The following is a 22,677-nucleotide window of genomic DNA, read 5'->3' as shown; positions in this document are numbered from 1 at the left end:
CAGTACTACAAGTCCCAGCAAGCCTCCCCCGCATGCTGGTACTTGGAGAACCACAAGTACCAGCATGCGGCGGAAAAACGGGCCCGCTGGTACCTGTAGTACTACTACTAAAAAAATACCCAAAAAAACACAAGACACACACACCGTGAAAGTATAATTTTATTACATACATACATACATACATACTTACCTTAAGTTCCCACGCAGGTCGGTCCTCTTCTCCAGTAGAATCCAAGGGGTACCTGTTGAAGAAATTATACTCACGAGATCCAGGGGTCCAGGCTCCTCGGGGAATCCAGGTGTAATCCCAGTACTTGAAAAAAATAACAAAACGGACACACGAGCCACGAACTAAAAGGGGACCCATGTTTGCACATGGATCCCCTTTTCCCGACTGCCAGAAAACCCACTCTGACTGATGTCTAAGTGGGTTTCTTCAGCCAATCAGGGAGTGCCACGTTGTAGCACTCTCCTGATCAGCTGTGTGGTCCTGTCCTCACTGACAGGCAGCACACGGCAGTGTTACAATGTAGCGCCTATGCGCTCCATTGTAACCAATGCTGGGAACTTTCTGCTCAGCGGTGACGTCACTTTAGGTCAACCGCAGGGCAGAAAGTTCCCACCATTGGTTACAATGTAGCGCATAGGCGCTACATTGTATCACTGCCGTGTGCCGCCTGTCACTCAGTACAGGAGCACACAGCCGATCAGGAGAGTGCTACAACGTGGCACTCCCTGATTGGCTGTAGAAACCCACTTAGACATCAGTCAGAGTGGGTTTCTGGCATTCGTGGAAAGGTGACCCATGTGCAAACATGGGTCCCCTTTCAGTTCGTGGTCGGGACACCGTTTTTTTTTTTTTTTTTTCAAGTACGTGGATTACCCCTGGATTTCCCGAGGAGCCTGGACCCCTGGATCTCGTGAGTATAATTTCTTCAACAGGTACCCCTTGGATTCTACTGGAGAAGAGGACCGACCTGCGTGGGAACTTAAGGTAAGTATGTATGTATGTGTGTATGTATGTAATAAAATTATACTTTCACGGTGTGTGTGTCTTGTCTTTTTTTGGGTATTTTTTTAGTAGTAGTACTACAGGTACCAGCGGGCCCGTTTTTCCGTCGCATGCTGGTACTTGTGGTTTTCCAAGTACCAGCATGCGGGGGAGGCTTGCTGGGCCTTGTAGTACTGCTACTAAAAACAATATCTTTTCTTTTACAACAAAGGCTATCAGCCTCCCCATCCGCAGCCCATTGGATGGGGGGGACAGCCTCGGGCTTCACCCCTGGCCCTTGGGTGGCTGGGGGGGGGGGACCCCTTGATTGAAGGGGTCCCCACTCCCCCAGGGTACCTCGGCCAGGAGTGACTAGTTGGATTTTTGATGCCACGGCCGCAGGGCACTATATAAAAGTGACCCCCGGCTGTGGCATTATCTGTCCAGCTAGTGGAGCCCGGTGCTGGTTTTAAAAATACGGGGGACCCCTACTCTTTTTGTCCCCCGTATTTTTAGGACCAGGACCAGGCGCAGAGCCCGATGCTGGTTGCTTAAATATGGGGGAACCCCTGTCATTTTTTTTCCCATATTTCTGCAACCAGGATCGGCTCAAAGAGCCCGAGGCTGGTTATGCTTAGGAGGGGGGACCCCACGCAATTTTTTTTTTTTAAAATAAGCACTTTCCCACCCCTTCCCACTGATATACATGCACGGATCTCATGGATCCGTGCATGCCTATCCAATCACGAATAAAAAAAAAAGGTCTGGTTTTTTTTAGCACTTTTTTACGAGTTGTAATTTTTCACGGCAGTGTTTGTTTGTTTTTTGCTTTGCACTTCTTAGTAAATGACCGAGATTCATACTTAAACAGCCGCGTTTTGACCGATGGTGTATTCATTCGTAATTTTTTACTTGGACTTGCAAAAAATTACGAATGCCCTCATCTCTGCCGTGATTAGTGTTTAGTAAATTACCGAGATGACACTTTGATGAAAAAACGGCATCTCGGTCAAAATCGGGAGCTTAGTAAATTTCCCCCACAGTGTTTACATTATAAATTCTTTCCTCGAAATGTCCATCTCTCCTGGGCACGGTTTTCTAACTGAGGTCTGAGGGAGGGGCATAGAGGGAGGAGCCAGTTCACACCCAGTTTAAGTCTTTATAGTGTGCCCAAGCTCCTGCGGATCCGTCTATACCCCATGGTCCTTTTGGAGTCCCGAGCATCCTCTACGGACTAGGAGAAAAGGATTTACCGGTAGGTACTAAAATCCTATTTTTTTCATGGGGGTTTTTCCAATGTCAAATTTTCCCTTTCAGTACGCGGAACCCCAATTAGTGTACTGCGTCCCCTCGCATGGCTTGCTGTGCTTGGCACGGGTTACTAAACCCAATCGTAGTCCATGTGAGTATGAAAAAGTTGAGGTTTTTTTTCTTAAACCTCATGTCGACCATTGTCATGTCGACCTTTTGACTGTCGACCTATCAGTAGTATGTAAAGTATATTCCGGTTTGGTATATTATTTTAACTGTGATTATGTTGACGTGGTCACAATGTGGACAATTAATTTAGAATGTCCAGTAGCCCTAAATCTCATGCCGACATTTTCACTATATCGACATGTCATATGACAACATTCTGTCCATTGTCCATGTGGACATCATACCATTAACATTATGAAAGTCGACTTTGTGACTGCATACCGTATATTTATATTCCCGCCCTGAAATGTGTTGAATATGTTTCAGAGATGATTACATAAATGTATAAATACGGTCATCAGGTTTTATCCCAATAGTATAATGACATAACACCTTTTACACACACAGGTTTTATGGAAAATGTGGTTCTAGTGTAACCATACACGATCCATGATCTTACAGCTTACCCGCAAACCAAGCTCCAACATGTGTTCTGCTCACAATGTTCCCTGCGGAAGCCTGTGAATCATGCTCTGTAGAGTATGGGAATAGTAAAGTAGGGTATGGCAGGTGTTTTGTCATCTCTGGCAGAAGCAGCAAACTGATACACACATAGGGGATTATTTACTAAGTATCTGGTTCTAAAACCCGGTGCCTCTGAACGTTTTCATGCCCAAAATGTAAAAGGGCAATCATTTTACTAACAAAACATGCCTACTAAACTCATTTCCCTTTTAAATGTATGCTTCGTAAATAAAGCCCCTAAACATTCTGGACTTTGAAGAGTCACTTACTTGTTCGGTGCATATATCTTGGTTTGACATTACTCACATTAATAAGATTTAGGATCTTGAGTTTTCTAGAGGAATTTTCTTATCTACCCCTGCAGCAGGTAACGGATGAGAAGACGTGTCTACATTTCTCAATTCAGAGGCCCAGCTTTCCGTCCACAGAGTCTCATCCTGAGGAGGGAATGTACCAGAAGCTGGACGTCACTAGGTGGTTGCAGCATCTCAATGATACCGGACAGGTGGAGGAAGAATATAAACTTCGCAAGGTAAGAAAATAAATGGACATTTTAAAAACTCCCCCCAAAAAATTTATTATACAATAGATTTACCTCCTACAGATTAATGGGGGCGGGTTATGGTAGATGAAAATGGGGAAGCCACAGAATTGCTGCAGCGAGAAAGCATATCACTCACTATTTTTGGACCATTAAAGAAAGTGTGTTGCGCTTACTTTGCAAATATGCACAAGGGTTGTCGCAGCTGCATTATCAGATTGCCACATCAGTGTCTCTCCCTGGGCTATATTATGCTGATCTTATACCTGATTAAGGGGTCTATTTACTAAGCCTTGGATGGAGATAACTTTGCTGGAGATAAAGTACCAGCCAATCGTCTCCTAACTGTAATTTTTCAAACACAGCCTGTGACATGGCAGTTAGGAGCTGATTGGCTGGTACTTTATCTCCAGCGACTTTATCTCCATCAAAGGCTTAGTAAATAGACCCCTAAGATGCAGTTACATTATGTGTCCTTAATGGTGATTTTCTTTTTGGCAACTTTTTCCCCTAAAACATTGTGCCTGTTGGTAACAGGTATGATCAGACATGGTTCCACAACTTGGGGATTGTTTGTTTCCCTTGGTACAATAACATGGACTAGCTATGGAGAGCTCTGCACATTCCAATTAATAGAGGCTTAAGGGGTACATTTACTAAGCAGTGATAAGAGCGGAGAAATGAGCCAGTGGAGAAGTTGCCTATGGCAACCAATCAGCACTGAAGTAACATCTATAATTTGCATACTATAAAATGATACAGAGCTGCTGATCGGTTGATGGGGAAATATCTCCACTGGCTCACTTCTCCGCTCTTATCACTGCTTAGTAAATGTACCCCTAAGACACCTTGTTCTTCTACAAAAAGCAATCCACCCCACACTTTGTAGCCTTGGGTTTGGCCACTGGGACTGGGGAACAGTAAGCAGCATAGTAATGGGCAGATTGTGGTTTGGATCTTTTGTCCATGAAACAAGCATCCTGAAAAGGCAGAAAGCATCCTGGAAAGGCAGAGTAGTTACTTCCTCTTGGGAGAGCTCCAGTTTTTTCCCCTAGCACTAACAGTAGTGTAATGGCAGTTTTCAGGGCAGTTTGTTTTCTTAGGCCGGTATCCAGTTAGCCCCGAAAATGTTGCGCCAGCGAAAAACAGGTGGAGTTTTGCGATTTTTAAAACTTTCAACATTTTTTTGTTGTCACCATCCTATTGGTATGCACAAAAATCCCAGTTTTTCAGGCAAAAATACATAGGGTCTGCGAAAAGCCGCAGACCTATGTATTTTCGCGGCCACGGTCGCTCAGAAAAATCCCGCTTGTCATGGATTTGTTTTCTTTTGCCTAAGGCAAGCAAAAACAACCCCACCGCTCCCCCCGATAAGCGCCAGCATCTGGTCTAATTGGAAACCCCTCGACAAATCCATTATCCATAATTGGATACCAGCCAGTACAGCTGTTACATGCAGCTGTTTATTTTAGTTCATCATGCTAACCCAAATCAGCACCATGGTAGTTTCTGCTGTAGTAGCATGTTGCACTTATATGAATAGTGTGTGGGTGGGTCTTTGCAGCCATTTCACCAGCGAAAAACAGGTGGAGTTTTGCGATTTTTAAAACTTTCAACATTTTTTTGTTGTCACCATCCTATTGGTATGCACAAAAATCCCAGTTTTTCAGGCAAAAATATATAGGGTCTGCGAAAAGCCGCAGACCTATGTATTTTCGCAGCCACGGTCGCTCAGAAAAATCCCACTTATCATGGATTTGTTTTCTTTTGCCTAAGGCAAGCAAAAACAACCCCACCGCTCCCCCCGATAAGCGCCAGCATCTGGTCTAATTGGAAACCCCTCGACAAATCCATTATCCATAATTGGATACCAACCGTAGCAGCCAGTACAGCTGTTACATGCAGCTGTTTATTTTAGTTCATCATGCTAACCCAAATCAGCACCATGGTAGTTTCTGCTGCAGTAGCATGTTGCACTTAAAGAAATAGTGTGTGGGTGGGTCTTTGCAGCCATTTCACTGTGGACTTCATGGTTAGCTTCTCAGTCTTGGGAGAACACTGGCTATTTCATGATGTCAGGGGGCGTGTGAGTAAAAGGGCCTATGAAAAGATGCAATTTTAGATATTGCATATTCTGATTGGTCCCCATGCTCACATCTCTGTACTACAGCCACTTTAGATGGTAATGCAGCTTTAAGTAGCTATACTGTGAATCCAAAGGTTTCTTTCTATACTGAGAATAAGGTACATTGGATTAATTATTGGTAGATTTAATGATGAGAAAGTAAAGAATGAGATTCCAGGAGTCAAATGTCAAGAGTAACCTAAGGAGATGGGAGTGTGAATAACAAGTTGCTTGTACAATGTAAGTGAAGATGTAAGTGGAAGTGTTTTGCATGCATGTGCTGTTATGCTGTCCATTCCATCACAGAATGCTGCTAGCAGAGTATGTATTTCCAGTGGCGTGCGGTGAGGTCAGTGGCTGGTGAGGCATTCCCGTTACCACTGCCAGTGCACGCTACTGATAAAGCTAAATATTTATCTTATTTAAAACCCTTTAAGAGGTCTAAGAACACTGTACACTATTGACGTATGGAGTACCGTAAGGGTACGCACGTTGCGTAACAATCGCTTAGCCGTAGTCGAGATGCTCAAGCGTTACGTTCGCTCACGGCCAAGAGATCACAGGCAGGCACGCTATTGGCTGCCGACTAACGTAATGATTTGCTATAGCGATGCGAACGCTCGAGACCACGAGGAGATCACCAGCGGTGCAGACGCTCACAATGTTAAACCTTTATAACTATACCATAAAACAATGTAATATGCAGTAAACCCTGGTGTAGTGATAAAGTGTAAATGTAACACAGTGTAACCTTATTAACTTAAAAGCTGTTCGAGCGTCACCGACGCTCTGAGAATACTTAACACTATAAGAAATACACAGATACCGTGCTTAGGGTCTAACGCCTAATATGAATGTTATACTTGAAAAAGAATAATACAATACAAGTCATACACTACAATATAACATAGACTAACTAACCAGATAACTATTCAGGAAATACAATACAATACAAGTACGTTTTAAGGGAAAATGAAAGAAAAAGGAGAAGAGAGAGAGAGAGAGAGATATGGCCCATAATAACAAGAAAGACAATATGATTGCGGAGAGAACTTGCGCACAAGGGGAACGATCGCATGCGCCTCTGGACATCCTGCTCCCGATTTTCAGCAATGAGAACCGTTGAAGAGTGAGCTGGATGTGATCGGCTTGTCTATTTATGCCCCACACACAATACAATTCAATGGTCCCTACAATCTCATTGTTCATTGGACACAGGAATTCCTCCTCGCATTATAACACAAGGTCATAGGTTGATTCATACAGGTGGGCTGTGACGATTTCCAACTGCTCAGGTGGGAGGGAAACTGGGTTTCCCGCCGCATGGATAAGTAAGTGCAAATAATAGTAAATGGACATAAACTTCTTATGTCCATAACTATTCGCACGAGCGATTAATCCGCTTCAAACCAACACCGGAATATTGCTAATTAAATACTCTTCCGATGGATACTAAACACCACAGTATTACTCCTGTCTGACCCTTCGTATCAAACAAAGAGGGATTTCTCTGTCCATGAACATGCTACATTAACCAAACTTTCAGAATCTATCAAAGGGACCATGATCTACAAAATACATTATATAGTGGAAATATGTAACGAAAGAGTCGCCCGCTAGACGCATACAATCTCTACCGTAAATGCGCACACCGTGCGCCTGCGGGTGCCCGCAACAGCGAGTATGCGCACGCCCGGGAGAGCGCACGCATGCGCAGCAGGGACACATATGAGGTGCAAATATGGCAGTGTGCATCGTGATATTTTTCTGACTTTGACAGTCCACCCTTTGGCAGTCAACAATAACTGCCACTTCCTAAAACATTTCAAAACGAGAAAAATATATGTCAGGGGTTAATACATTTCCATGGTTGGGTAGGGGAGGAGAGGAGAAGGTAGGAAAAGGGTATGACCTAGTGAGATAGCAGAAGCATGTGTGTATGAATCCGTGTTTGGGGGTCATGTATCATCGTGCCGTACGTGTTTTAAATCAAGCTTCGAGGCATTGCGAAGTATACATTTGAATTCCTTCTTATCCCGTGGTACGGGTCTGTGGATGGGCTGTCAAACTTTACCGAGCTCTTTTCGGCTGTGGTTGTAACAAAATGGGGAGCATATTTTAGTTGATGATACATGAATGGGGGAATATGTGATTGCTGATATCTGTGCCTGTATTCCCTATCGACTATGTGTGTAATTACCTGAAGGTTGTAGAGATGAAGAAAAGACATAATTACGGTAAATGCAGTGGTATTCTATGTCAGGTAAATGAACATTTGTCGGTTGAAGTCTTGTTCGGTGTCTGTTGAATGCAGTCTTCTTTGTGCTTTTGCCAAAAGGCGTGTGGGCAAAAAGCTTTGTCAATGTCCATAGACTTACAAAAGTGTTGGGCTAGCGTAATTTTAAAATTTCTAGGGAAACTGGGGGTCTATGGCAAAGTTCATCAAATATCTGTGTATAAGGTTGTCAAAACTTCTTCTTTAATCCATCAGTTGTCTGTATACAGGATCATCAAATTCCTCGTCCAAGTGGGTCTTTTTACCTTGGAGAAAACGGAAAAACAGGTGAAAGAAACGGACCGTAGAAATCGCATTTTCATCACATAATTGTTTCTACATTTGGGTCATAAATCAAATCCATTGGAATTACAATTTCCTCAATCCTTAAACTCATCACCCTGGTACTTCGTTTACACTTCGTTAAAGCCTGACCGCATCTAAATATCAAGCCAATCGTTATGATAACACCTAAGATACATAGGATAAACTTCCCAACATCCATTATGACTCCTTGAGCCCATTCTCCTAAACCAGAGAACCAATTTCGCGGGTTCAACCATGACACCCAACCAGTCAGCTCATTACCTACAGCAGCAAGAGTGAGATTGTGTCTCCTGCGAAATTCCCACTTCAGTTGGAGAATATCGTCCATCTTTTGGTCTATGACCTCGACCGGGTCCTCGGTACTATTTGTAATATATGTGCAACATTTCACGCCGTACTGCGTTGCCAGTGTGACACAATATCCACCTGTCACTGCCGTGAGATAATTGAGAATCATTCTATGCTGAACCAGTTCTGTTTTATAAGCTTGAAGTTCTCTTCCAGTATACCTAAATGTGTCATCATACATTTCTGTGATATTGTCTAACAAATTTGCGAGCGCAGATATGTATTTATAATTCAACACTCCTCTAGCGGTGCGAGTGATATCTAACGCGATTAGAAACTGAATCCCGGTGGATTCATGGATCATGTCAGAGGCCGGATGCTCTGTTCTTTCTATCAGGTGCCGTTTAACTACGTGCTCGTAATGGGTATGAGTATAGGGAGCTTGGGCAACACGGTGTATATCTTTCATTTTGGCATGTGATACAGTCATTACTTCAGGCAGTACTTTTCCAATATAACACAATCCTTCAGAGTTTGGGGCAAGCCACTTATACGCCTTCCTCCCGCATATGAAATATGCATCATCGGGGAGAACATATGGGACGGAGTAGGACATAACCATATTACACATCTTCCATGTGAAATCTCCTAACCCTAATTCTCCCATCTGTCTAGTACACGTATCAGCTTGTACGATATGTGCACAGTATCCTGGTGATACCTCTCCAACTCTCGTAATCCTATTTCCTAGGGTATACCTATATCGGAAAGATTTTCCTCTACTGGCTATGTGGCGTATAAGCTCTGTATCTGTCGGCATTCTATCTGCTCTATATGAAAAGGTCATGGTTTGGTTACTCCATGACACTTCCCAATTTCCCGGCTTTCGGGGATTGGAAATGTTAAAACATATGAGGGATCTATCCACATGATATTGGTGGAGCTTCAAACTAGGAGGACTGGAGATATTAAACCTCCTGTCCACCGGCCTCCCACCACTTAGCTCAAGTACCTCCCCTATCGTTAAAGGAAATGGTACTAGTCCTGATTTGCTATGACCTTGAGGTACTTGAGAGCATACCCAACAATCTGTTTGATTTAACACACTACCCACTAAGGAGTGATAGTCACTCAAGGGATGCCGGTCCATGTGGATATTAAAACTGGATTGGCATTTCTTGATGCATCCATCCTCAACTACATTGTCACAGAGCCTACAGATACAGTTTTCTTCAGCTAACAATCCTTCACAATTCCTTCTATGGTCAATGCTATCGGATCGTTTTCTGATACTCGCCTTTGCTTGTTGATTATGTTGTTCTCGGTAAACTACGCCTCCATCTCTGTCATCAGAACCCATTCCAGAACCTCTCTCGACCTCCATGGTACTCTCGCCGGAACAGACTGCTCTGGTCAACATCATGGTCAACAGAAAAATCCGGATCACAGTCTCTTGGGGCAAGTCCATCTTATAGGAGGAAACGAAGAAGAATGAGAAGGGGGAAAAATAATTTGAGGGAGGGGGGATGGGAAGTGGAGAAAAACAATAAAAGGGAACAGGGAATCGACAACTGCTTTTGATCTTGTGATTCTCAATGCTCAGGTGCCGCCTCAGTCCTCCTGGAACAGACACTCCAGTGATACAACTTCCTCTACCGTCTGTTCCTTATCACGGGACCTCTCTGGATCAGCAACCTTCTTACAATGGGACGAATGAACCCAAGTCTCTCTCTCGGCAACTTTCAATGCTGTAGTGCTAGTCAATAAGACTTGGTATGGTCCTTCCCATCTGTCAATAAGGCAACCTGAGCGTAGAAAATTCCGTATCATTACATAATCCCCAGGTTCAATGTCATGACAATTACTATCTGGTAAATCAGGAATCACCAACTTCAAATTATCATTTTGATTCCTTAGCTGTTTACTCATATTAACCAGGTACTTTACAGTCACTTCATTGTTACACTTCAAATCATCCTGAGGGTTAATCATAACATGCGGTTGTCGACCAAACAAGATTTCAAAGGGAGACAGATTAAGAGGGGACCTGGGAGTGGTTCTGATGCTGTACAGTACAATGGGTAGAGCTTCTGGCCATGTCAATCCTGTTTCTGCCATAACTTTGCTCAGTTTATTTTTAATAGTGCTGTTCACTCTTTCCACCTTCGCACTCGCCTGTGGACGGTATGGAGTGTGCAGCTTGCTATCAATTCCCATCAACTTACACATTCCTTGAAAGACATCACCTGTAAAATGGGTACCCCTGTCACTTTCAATTATTCTAGGGATACCATATCTACATACAAATTCCTGCACAATTTTCTTAGCAGTAAACATAGCGGTATTTGTGGCCGCAGGAAATGCTTCGACCCAATTTGAGAATACATCTATACAAACAAGTACATATTTCAAATTTCGACAAGGGGGTAATTGAATAAAGTCAATCTGTATTACCTGAAAAGGACCGCCTGTAGGTGGGATATGAGATGGTTCTGTTGGTATTGCCTTTCCGACATTCTTTCTCAAGCATGTAAGGCATGACATTGCTCTCTTACTTGCATGAGATGAAAATCCTGGGGCGCACCAATATGCTCTTACCAACTTGCACATCCCTTCCTTGCCCAGATGAGTCAGCCCGTGAGCTGCCTCAGCTAAACATGGAAGATATGCTCTGGGGGCCACCGGTTTACCTTGTCCATCCGTCCAGAGTCCTGAGGACTCCTGGCCATATCCCTTTGCCTTCCAGACTGCCTTTTCCTGTGTGGAACACAAATTTTGCATCTCACACAACTTCTGTGTGTTGATGGTATTAAATACCATCAGTTGTGTGGTGTCTGTCTGTCTGGGGGTCCCAGCTGCTAACTTAGCTGCTTCGTCTGCTCGGCTGTTACCAAGTGATACTGGGTCTTGGCTATATGTGTGTGCTTTACACTTGATAACAGCCACTCTGTCGGGTTCCTGTATCGCTGTTAGAAGCCTTTTGATGTGAGCTGCATGCGCTACCGGTGTACCAGCTGCCGTCATGAAATTTCTGAGGCGCCATAGGGCTCCGAAATCATGGACTACCCCGAATGCGTATCTAGAATCGGTGTAGATATTGGCTGATTTGCCCTTAGCCAATTCACATGCTCTGGTTAGGGCGACCAGTTCAGCAACCTGGGCTGAGTGAGGTGGGCCTAGCGGTTCCGCTTCTATGGTGCCTTGGTCATCTACGACTGCGTATCCAGTACACAAGTCTCCCGAGTCTGACTGTCTGTGGCAACTACCGTCCGTGTAGAAAGTTAGATCTACATCTTCCAGTGGGTTGTCACTGATGTCAGGCCTTGCGGTAAAATTTTGGGTCAAATATTCCATACAATCATGTGTGTCCTCCTTTGTATTAAATTCTCCTTCCCCACCACTCTCATCCTCCACCCTTTGTGCCTGTCCAGGCACACCTGGGAGATATGTTGCAGGATTTAATGCACTGCATCTCCTTATGGTGATGTTTACGGGGGCCATTAGTGCCAATTCCCATCTTGTAAACCGCGCTGATGAGACGTGCCTGGTTTGGGCAGAATTTAGCAAGGCTGACACTGCATGTGGTGTATGAATTGTGAGGTTGTGACCTAGCACTACATCTTCGCTTTTCGTTACTAGCAATGCTATCGCAGCAACGCTTCGCAAGCATGTGGGGAGGGATCGCGCTACCGTGTCTTGCTGAGCGCTGTAGTATGCTACTGGCCTGCTGGCATCACCGTGCTTTTGGGTTAAGACGCCTGCCGCGCAACCAGCACTTTCTGTTCCGTACAGCTCAAAGGGTTTCCCATAGTCTGGCATACCTAATGCTGGTGCCTGCGTTAGGCACTGTTTAAGTCTCTTAAATGCCATCTCGGACTCGTCTGTATGCGAAATCCGATCAGGTTTGTTTGAGGAAACCATCTCCTGCAAAGGTAATGCTAGAATGGAAAATCCTGGGATCCAGTTACGGCAATACCCACACATTCCTAAAAATGTTCTGATTTGTTGCTGGGTTTGTGGCAGAGTCATGTCTCTAATTGCTTGAATTCTATCAGCGGTCAGGTGTCTCAGTCCTTGTGTTAGACAGTGTCCCAAATATTTTACCTTAGTTTGGCATAATTGCAACTTGTCTTTGGAAACCTTGTGTCCTGTGTCTGAAAGATGAAACAGGAGTTGTTTCGTATCCTTCAGGGATGCTTCCAATGAATCAGAACACAGTAGTAGATCATCCACGTACTGTATTAATACTGATCCACTCTCTGGTTGGAAAGACTGTAGACAATCATGCAAAGCCTGGGAAAATATACTTGGACTGTCTATGAAACCTTGTGGTAATCGAGTCCATGTGTATTGGACTCCTCTGTATGTAAATGCAAACAAATATTGACTGTCAGGGTGCAGAGGTACCGAAAAGAAAGCGGAGCAGAGGTCAATAACAGTGAAAAATTTCGCAGTGGGAGGGATTTGCATAAGGATGACAGCTGGATTTGGCACTACGGGGAACTGACTCTCAACTATTTTGTTAATCCCCCTTAGATCCTGCACTAGCCGGTAACCCCTCCCCCCACTCTTTTTCACAGGGAAGATGGGACTATTGGCAGTGCTGGACGTTCTTACCAGAATGCCCTGTTGTAGCAAGCGCTCTATTACTGGGTAAACTCCTAACTCCACCTCTGGCTTCAGAGGATACTGTGGGATTTTTGGAGCTATCCTACCATCTTTTACTTGTACAACTACTGGAGCTACGTTTGCCATCAATCCAGTGTCTTGTCCGTCTTTAGTCCAAAGTGACTCTGGTATCTGGGATGTCATTTCTTCTACTTGGGATGGAGTCCTATTTGTCATAATGGTATGTGACATTAATTTTGATGGGGAGTCTAACATGTCTTGCACTTCCTGAGCGTGATTCTCAGGTATGTCCAAGAATACACCTTCAGGAGTACAATAGATGACGCACCCCATTTTACACAATAAGTCTCTTCCCAGGAGATTAGTCGGTGCCGATGCAGCCAGCAAAAAGGAATGCTTGGTATGTAAAGGCCCTACTGTAATCTCGGCTGGTTTGCTAACAGGGTAGTGCTGGACTACTCCCGTTACCCCTATGGCTGGAATTGTCTTACCAGTGGTTCTCATGCCCACTGTCGAATTTATCACTGATTTGGCCGCCCCTGTATCTACAAGAAAGTTTAATGATTTACCAGCTACATTGATTGCAATTTCGGGTTCACTTCCAAGATTTGCAATCAATTTTACTGGCTGCAGATTCCAGGTATGGCCACACCCCTATTGGGTATGGTGACCTCCCTGAATCCCGCTGGCAGCAACTACTTGTGAAGGGGTTAAATGGGAACTGCCAGAGGCTTGCCAGTCTCTGTTCGGGGGATATCTTTTTGTTTCCCCTGCATGTGGCTCATAACTCCGTTTCTGCAGACCCTGCTCCCAATGTCGTGTGTCGTGTCGTTGTCTAGGGGGTTGATATGAGTTTTGTGAATGTTTCACTCTACAGTCTCGTGCCATGTGTCCCTGTCTATGACATGAAAAACAAGTTACCACATTTGACTTACCCACAGGGTTTGGTGATTTATACAAAGGCTGCCTTGTGGTCAGGGCCTGTATACTTACGGCCATTAACTTATCACCTTGTGACTCCCTGTGTCGGGTGATATTCCGGTCGTGATCAATTGCAGCCTCTCTCAAAGTAGCCACCGACAGACCTCGCCAACATGGTTGCGTGGTCTGTACCCTTGTCTTTAATGTCTCTTTTAAACCATCCATTAGTACAGATACTGCTACTTCTCGATGGTTTATGTTTGTTTTAATGTCCTCTATACCTGTGTATTTTGCCATTTCTAGTAATGCCCTGTGAAAATATTCTGCAGCAGTTTCTGACTCTTTCTGTCTAATGGAGAAAATCTTGTTCCACTTAACTACCGCTGGAAAATACTCCTTTAACTGTAAACTTATTCTTTTTACGTTATCTTTGTTGTACACATCTGTAAGAGGTACATCCTGATCTAATCCACAGTCAGCTAAAAATTGAGCTGCGTCGACATTGGAGGGTAAACATGCCCTCAGCAATACCTGCCAGTCTTTGTTATTGGGCTCTAAAGTGTTCCCTAGGTCTCTGATGTATTTCTGGCTAGCAACTAAGTCTTTACTAGGGTCAGGGAATTCTGACACTATGGTTCTTAATTCCATTCGGGGAAATGGGCTGTACATGGCAATGTTCCTAACAGGTGTGATTCCTGTCGTGTCAGTTTTCCCATTTGGCACTGCTATTACCCTAACAGGATTAAGTTTACTAACATCACTCTGTGTAGGTTCTACAGCCTGTGGTGAAATGGTTTCAGCGTAGTGTATGGTGCCGTACTTACCTGTAGATACGACCTCACCTATCCCTCCGCTAGGGGCTTTTGTTACTAATCTCATGGGTGGAGCCGTGCCTACTGTTGTCTCTGCTATGGTGGCTGCTAGAGAGAGCGCTGATATTGTTGCCGATTCGTCCTCTTGATCACACTCCTGGGGAAAGTTCAAAACAGGGTACAACTTGCACGGGTTAATACTTGCATTAGTTAACTTATTAACATTTACACAGTTGCTAAGTGTTTGTTTGTTACACCCTAATGCGTCATTCTCCGCAACCAATTTCTCTCCTGATATGTATGGTGGCGGCGGGGCCGTCGCTATCAATTTCTTGATAGGATTAGATCCCGCCGCCAGAGCCAATCCTCTCTGTATTTCACCCTCCTGTTGCCATAACTGCAAATAATCATAATGTTGGATTCGTCTCTTTGTTGATTTAATGAGACATATCCTCCTCCTTAAATTTTGCAACACTTCTGGGCTAAAGCTACCTACTCTTGGGAATTTCTCCCCATCATACACTGTCATTCTCTCCCATTCATCACATAAAACCTCTGTATGTGAACCATATTTTTCACACATTACGTACCTTGCCGACCCGACTGGTCGGTTTACTGAATCAACCCGAACCGAGGTTGATCGCCCCCTTCCTGAACAATTGGCCCCCATAACTTGCAGGCGTTGCTTTCACCACCTCTGACCTTCAATCAGGGTCTTCAGCGAACCCTTACAAAAACCAAAATGTTCACGATAGGCTGACGGTGGCGGTTTACCGAGTACCCCACTCACTCGCCCACGCCGACCAATACGACCCACACACTGCCTTAGCGCTGGCGTACTCGACCCAGGGCCCCTATGAACCTCTATTTACTGGAACATGCGAGGGATATCCGCAGAACACTTACTCTTTCCAGTAACTATTGGTTGTTGGACAATTCCTGAGTGACCAGCGAACTTCCCTTCAAAAAAATAAAAAATTACACAAATCACAACAGTGTACAAATAGTTTTATGACCGGGTTCGTACACAAATGGTACTGGTCAGATTAACTAATGTACACAATTACGTGCGGTACAATCGTTCAGCACATAAGCAACTAATCTTATGTGCTGAGCGACCAGTGGAATCGAAAATTTCGGCTGCGAATTCCTTCAGCCAGAGCTTTATTGGCCTATATGGGTTTTGCACCAACCCCCTGGGTTGTGCCCTTTTCTCTTATTTATGGCAGACTTCTTAGTCTGCTGTACCTGGACCTCCTGGTCTGTAGTATGACCTCCTGGTCTACTATACTCTACTGCTCAAATTTTATGTTTAACCAGAGATGCCTCCCTAGCCACCATGCACGTCACTTACATGTATGTACCTCTGCGAGAACTCGACTTCTTGTGGTTCAACCTGGAAAATTGTATAAACTTATATATACAAAACACTCACTCACCACATGTACACTTTTTGTTTCTATTTCTATTTCTGCGCAGAAATTTTCTTTAAACCAGATGTGTTGTGAATTTGGAGAAGGATCTGTTAATCTAAATTTCGGACACTAAAATAAACTTGCGCTACTTACCACGTTGCCACCTTTCCGCCTGTTGCAATAACACTATCGTGTGATTTGAGTTACGTGGGCGTACCCGGACGCTCCGTTGCAAAATTTACGCTGCGTGCGTCGGCCTTTGAGTTGCGTACGCGAGTCTCACCCTTTGTTAGAGACACGTGTACGCAAAGCAAATATCCACCGTAACACAACTAACACGTTTTATCAATGTAGATGATCCTCGATCGTCTACCGCGCAACACACCAATCTCTCCTTATACCTTAGGTAGAGTTGCGTGTGGGTTTTACACTTTATCCCTTTATATATTACATTTACACTTTAACTATGAAATAGCGACAAATCTCTCTTAGCACGTTTTATCAATTATAAAATGGCAAACAGGAGAGTGATATGAAAATACACGAATGAAAAAGAAATGCAGATATGTGCGTGTGTACGCAAGACAGAAATAAACAGTTTTAAAAGACACTAGCGTGTTGTTCTTACCTCCGGTTCCGGATTCCTTCAGCACCCTTTACTAAGCGAAGCAGACGCTTATCCAAACAGCACTACGAGGAATGTGACCTCCCGCCCTTTGCTGCTGGATAATGTCTGCTGAAATTACCTAGCAGAGATATGTGAAGGACAGGACGAGCCGCCAATTGATAAAGCTAAATATTTATCTTATTTAAAACCCTTTAAGAGGCCTAAGAACACTGTACACTATTGACGTATGGAGTACCGTAAGGGTACGCACGTTGCGTAACAATCGCTTAGCCGTAGTCGAGATGCTCAAGCGTTACGTTCGCTCACGGCCAAGAGATCACAGGCAGGCACGCTATTGGCTGCCGACTAACGTAATGATTTGCTATAGCGATGCGAACGCTCGAGACCACGAGGAGATCACCAGCGGTGCAGACACTCACAATGTTAAACCTTTGTAACTATACCATAAAACAGTGTATTATGCAGTAAACCTTGGTGCAGAGATTGAGTGTAGATGCAACACCGTGTAACCTTATTAACTTAATAGCTGTTCGAGCGTCACCGACGCTCTGAGAATACTTAACACTATAAGAAATACACAGATACCGTGCTTAGGGTCTAACGCCTAATATGAATGTTATACTTGAAAAAGAATAATACAATTACAAGTCACACACTACAATATAACATAGACTAACTAACCAGATAACTATTCAGGAAATACAATACAATACTATTACGTTTTAAGGGAAAATGAAAGAAAAAGGAGAAGAGAGAGAGAGAGAGATATGGCCCATAATAACAAGAAAGACAATATGATTGCGGAGAGAACTTACGCACAAGGGGAACGATCGCATGCGCCTCTGGACATCCAGCTCCCGATTTTCAGCAATGAGAACCGTTGAAGAGTGAGCTGGATGTGATCGGCTTGTCTATTTATGCCCCACACACAATACAATTCAATGGTCCCTACAATCTCATTGTTCATTGGACACAGGAATTCCTCCTCGCATTATAACAAAAGGTCATAGGTTGATTCATACAGGTGGGCTGTGACGATTTCCAACTGCTCAGGTGGGTGGGAAACTAGGTTTCCCGCCGCATGGATGAGTAAGTGCAAATAATAGTAAATGGACATAAACTTCTTATGTCCATAACTATTCGCACGAGCGATTAATCCGCTTCAAACCAACACCGGAATATTGCTAATTAAATACTCTTCCGATGGATACTAAACACCACAGTATTACTCCTGTCTGACCCTTCGTATCAAACAAAGAGGGATTTCTCTGTCCATGAACATGCTACATTAACCAAACTTTCAGAATCTATCAAAGGGACCATGATCTACAAAATACATTATATAGTGGAAATATGTAACGAAAGAGTCGCCCGCTAGACGCATACAATCTCTACCGTAAATGCGCACACCGTGCGCCTGCGGGTGCCCGCAACAGCGAGTATGCGCACGCACGGGAGAGCGCACGCATGCGCAGCAGGGACACATATGAGGTGCAAATATGGCAGTGTGCATCGTGATATTTTTCTGACTTTGACACTACTGTACTGCCACCCATGCCAGCTGCCAGTGCCTGCTAAAGTCGCCGCCAGCTATCGCCCCCTCCGCTAATTCCTAGTCCAATGCCGCTGCCAATGCCCGTGAAGTATGGAAAGTAGCAGCAGCCAGGGCCTGGGCAGCAGAGGTGCCCGGGGTTAAGGAGACCAGTGAAGGCTTTGCCTGGAAGCGGGATTACAGCCCTTATATGCCCCGGCACCACACGCAGTAATCACCCCCCTCCCCTTATACCCCAGCACATATGCAGTAATCACCCTCCTCTTATACACCAGCACATATGCAGTAATCACCCCCCCCCCCCCCTTATACCCTGGCAGACACACAATAATCACAACCCCATCCCTTTATACCCCAACACATATGCAATAATCATCCCCCCCCCTTATACCCCGGCAGAGACACAGTAATCACAACCCCCTCCCTTTATACCCCAGCACTTATGCAGTAATCACCCCCCCTTTATAACCCGGCAGACACGCGGTAATCACAACCCCCCCCCCCCCTTATACCCAGAACATATGCAGTGATCACTCCCCCCCCCCCCCCCATCCCCTCCCCTCATGCCCCGGCACAGTGCGCACATCTCCGTGCCGAGCGCTGCTGTGTACTGACCATGGGCTGCTCTGCTCTCTGAAACACAGAGCACAGGGCAACCCATGCGCTGCTGACTACAGTGGCGGGAACACTGACCTGTGGAGGGGCGGAGCACGTAGTTCCGAGGGTGGTGGAGGCTCCAGTACTGTATGTCTGGCTACGGCGCCCCCCTAAGTGTGATGCCGACTCTTACCTGGAGTAATGATAGGGCCAATCCTGGCGGCAGTGAGAGCGGCTACCATTGTTAATGCAATCAGTGAGAGGTGAGCAGTGCAAGGGAAGTGGTGGGCTGGACCCCAGGGAAAGCTCTGAATTTGGTGCCCAATCATATATGCCTCAGTGACAGGGGCGTGTTTTCATATGGGCTGAAAGCACGCCCTTGTAACTGAGGCTCTTATACTAGTGCCGCTTACAGCGTTTTTTTTAAATGGGGTTTTTACTGTCCGTTGCTTGGCCCCGCCCCCCGCTTCCGACCCTTTATTATTTATTGGCTGTGGGAGGCACTGCTCTCGGTGCCTCCAAAACTAATTTAAGCCTGTTTTTACATTGTAAAAATGATTACAATAATATAAAGCAATGTGTCATAAGTATCTTTGTATTATCATACCTCCCAACATGACCTTTTCCAGGAGGGACAAAATGGTCTGTTCCTGGACTTCCCTCTTAATTTAGGATTGCCCTCACCTGCTTTTAAAGGTTAATTGATAACAAAGGTATTTAAACACAGTTGAGGGCAATTTTAAATTAAGAGGGAAGTCCTGGAACAGAGCATTGTGTCCCTCCTGGAAAGGGTCATGTTGGGAGGTATAGTATTATTGCAATCATTAATGACAGGGGGGCACTGCCTCCCCTGACTGCACGTCCCTGTGTATTTCTGTGTCAGAGAATTCATTCCTTCACCACAAGTGAACTGTGACTAGGGGCACTCACACAAGTGCAAAATGTTGTTTCTTTAGGAAAACATACCTGAACCAATAATGAGTGCATGATAAGGTGTGTAGAAGGAGAGCATGTAAGTGTGTTTTTCCATGGAGCAAAGAGTTGTGTTGTGGTGATAAGCCTTTAGAGATCATTACAATATTACGTTTTCCAGAGGTTATTTTATTAAAAACAAAGTACATATATTTATTCATTGTAGAACATTCTTACATAAGGATCCCATGCCGTCTTACAATGGCTGCCCTAATTAGCCTACAGTGCCGGGATACAGAAATTCTGACATGCTTAAATTAGCCTACATTGTAAAAAAGAACACATGCACACTACAAAATATAATTAGGTTGTATAGCAAATACAGACATGTCATTATAAAAGATTTAGATAGAACAACAGATTTGCCTATTGTCTAATTCTCACATGCACATGACACTTGACAGAACATTTTGTATCTGACACATATGTTCTCTTGAGAGCCAAGGCCAAATGACTGTATAACCCGGTCTTTGTTATGTAAATTCTGACACCGTTTACAATTCTGCACCTAGAAAAAAAGTGTTTTTTTGTTCCCTTCCATTTACCCTCATAATCTTTTCTCTGGAGCTTATTGGAACATAGCAGCTAATGAAACAAGATGAAGGCTTGTGCTCTTCACACCTCCTGATTTCTAGGATCACACCATGCTTAGGTGCAGGCAGGACTGGACCGGTTCTGTGAGTCTCACAATCTGTAGGTGAAAAGACTGGACATGTTAGATAAGTATATTAGGGAAGCCCAGATTAAATGAATCAATTAGTTGAAGCACAGACAACTATAGTTGCAAATATCTCCATCAGTATGTAATGAGAGCTTAGGCTGGGTACACACTGGTCAATTTGTCATATTGACATTCGATACGCATATCGCAAGGGGATCAGTGGGCGTGTACACTCGATGTCTGTTCACAGACATATCGGGTCGGTCCTGCAGCACATCCAATGCCGATTTATCTTGCAGATATGTCTCCATGTTTGGCTGTGTGTACAGGCGACCCACCGACCACCTGTACACTGGCTGCAGGGACTGACATCATAGCGGCCCACCTATCAGTGACATCTGGACCGACATGTCAAGCAACCGATTGGTAAGTTTGTATAGCCTACATAATCGGCTGCTCGGCCGGCGGTTAGGCAGACAAGTCAGCCAGGTGTGTACACAGCCTGAAGGGAAGGGGGCCCTAATTTGCACACCATAATTAGGCAATGAGGTGCTACTCTGCTTGAGACTTAATACAGTGTAAAGAGGAAAAAAGTAGCAGGTACACTATCTCACACTAGCTCAACCTGTAATAACCAGAGACATTTAGCATATTCCTGGCCAGGGCTATGAGCTTACATATATATATAAAACAAACTATAAGTGCCATAGTATATTGAAATATACTATGGCACTTATAGTTTGTTTTATATGTATGTAACACTTTCACACCAATTTCTTTCACTCTTCATATTACTCACACATGCAGCAGTAGCTGCTCCTACCCACTTAACTCTTTGTTTGTATCACTCTTGCGTTGCCCTGGGGTTGTCTGGCTGGGTGGCTTTGGGGTGTCCTGCCCCCCGGACCTGAACCCCTGTAGTTAGTGTTAGGGACTTACCCAATGTGAGGCTACCTTGATGCGGTGGGTAAGCTCATTGTCCTGGCCAGGAATATGCTAAATGCCTCTGGTATTACAGGTTGAGCTAGTGTGAGATAGTGCACCTGCTACTTTTTCCCTGCGTACACAGCCTGAGTCTTATCTTTCTGTTATTGGTGCTATGGGTAACACATCAGGGCATTTTATTTCTGGCCATGGCCAAGGTTTTTTTTTTTTCCATTTTTTGTTTTTTTATAATATGGTATTTTGTTCATTAGGGTGGCCAATCCCGGGATCAGGGTCGGCGGGATCCCAAGATTTTAGGCCAAAAATGTCGGGATTTGAATCTCGGGATTCACTGGATTATACTGTGCATGCGCACTATTTATTCTTGGATGGGCAGCGGCGCTGAGCACTAGCGCTTGGCTCAGTCTCTACGCTGCCCGGCCCCCCTGCTGTGTGCAGTGTGACGTCAGCGAGGTCGCTCTGCACAGCCCCTTGCCAGCCATGCCTGATCCTTCTGCCACATCCGCCCTCCAACGCGCCTGCCTGCCAGCCAGACCTCCCGCCCAACTAATTTTAAGGTGAGGACTCTACATCCAGACCCTAAAGCAGGTGAACTGTGAGTGACACATGACAGTATGTCAGTGTTCAGTGGCGGTTCTTGCCACGGGCAAGCAGGACTTTTGCCCGGGGCGCCGCCTTCCGGAGGGCGCTGGCGCCATCCGGAGGGCGCCGCACCGTGGCAAGATCCGCCACTGCTGCCCGCTGTGTCCCCCGTCCGCCTCCGCTGCCCGCTGCCGTCCCCGTCCTCGGCGCCTCCTGTGAAGGGAACTAGACGCTATGCGTCTAGTTTCCCTTCGTGGAGAGTAACTGCTGAGCGGTGCGCGATGACGTCATCGCGCACCGCACAGCAAAGGTCCTCTCCACGAAGGGAACTAGACGCATAGCGTCTAGTTTCTCTTCGTGGAGAGGACCTTTTGCTGTGCGGTGCGCGATGACGTCATCGCGCACCGCTCAGCATTCAAGCGGCGCTTTCAATGTACAGGGGGCGTGACTCACCACGCCCCCTGTATTAGGC

At 45.0% G+C, this 22,677-nt stretch overlaps 1 protein-coding gene across 4 annotated transcripts in view; it reads left to right on the top strand.

Annotated features, from left to right (window-relative positions):
* Window positions 1–22,677, top strand: part of TBC1D16 (TBC1 domain family member 16) — a 173,291-nt gene that overhangs the window by 105,776 nt on the left and 44,838 nt on the right. For 3 of the 4 annotated variants that reach the window (XM_063960748.1, XM_063960747.1, XM_063960749.1), the window contains one exon: window positions 3,300–3,467. In XM_063960748.1, the coding sequence (XP_063816818.1) occupies window positions 3,300–3,467 (168 nt within the window). The remainder of the gene's footprint in view (window positions 1–3,299; window positions 3,468–22,677) is intronic. The other variant, XM_063960750.1, reaches the window with a different exon arrangement.

The sequence above is a fragment of the Pseudophryne corroboree genome, chromosome 3 (assembly GCF_028390025.1).
Source record: "Pseudophryne corroboree isolate aPseCor3 chromosome 3, aPseCor3.hap2, whole genome shotgun sequence".
Classification (NCBI taxonomy): Eukaryota; Metazoa; Chordata; class Amphibia; order Anura; family Myobatrachidae; genus Pseudophryne; species Pseudophryne corroboree.
This window is presented reverse-complemented; position numbering and strand designations above follow the sequence as displayed.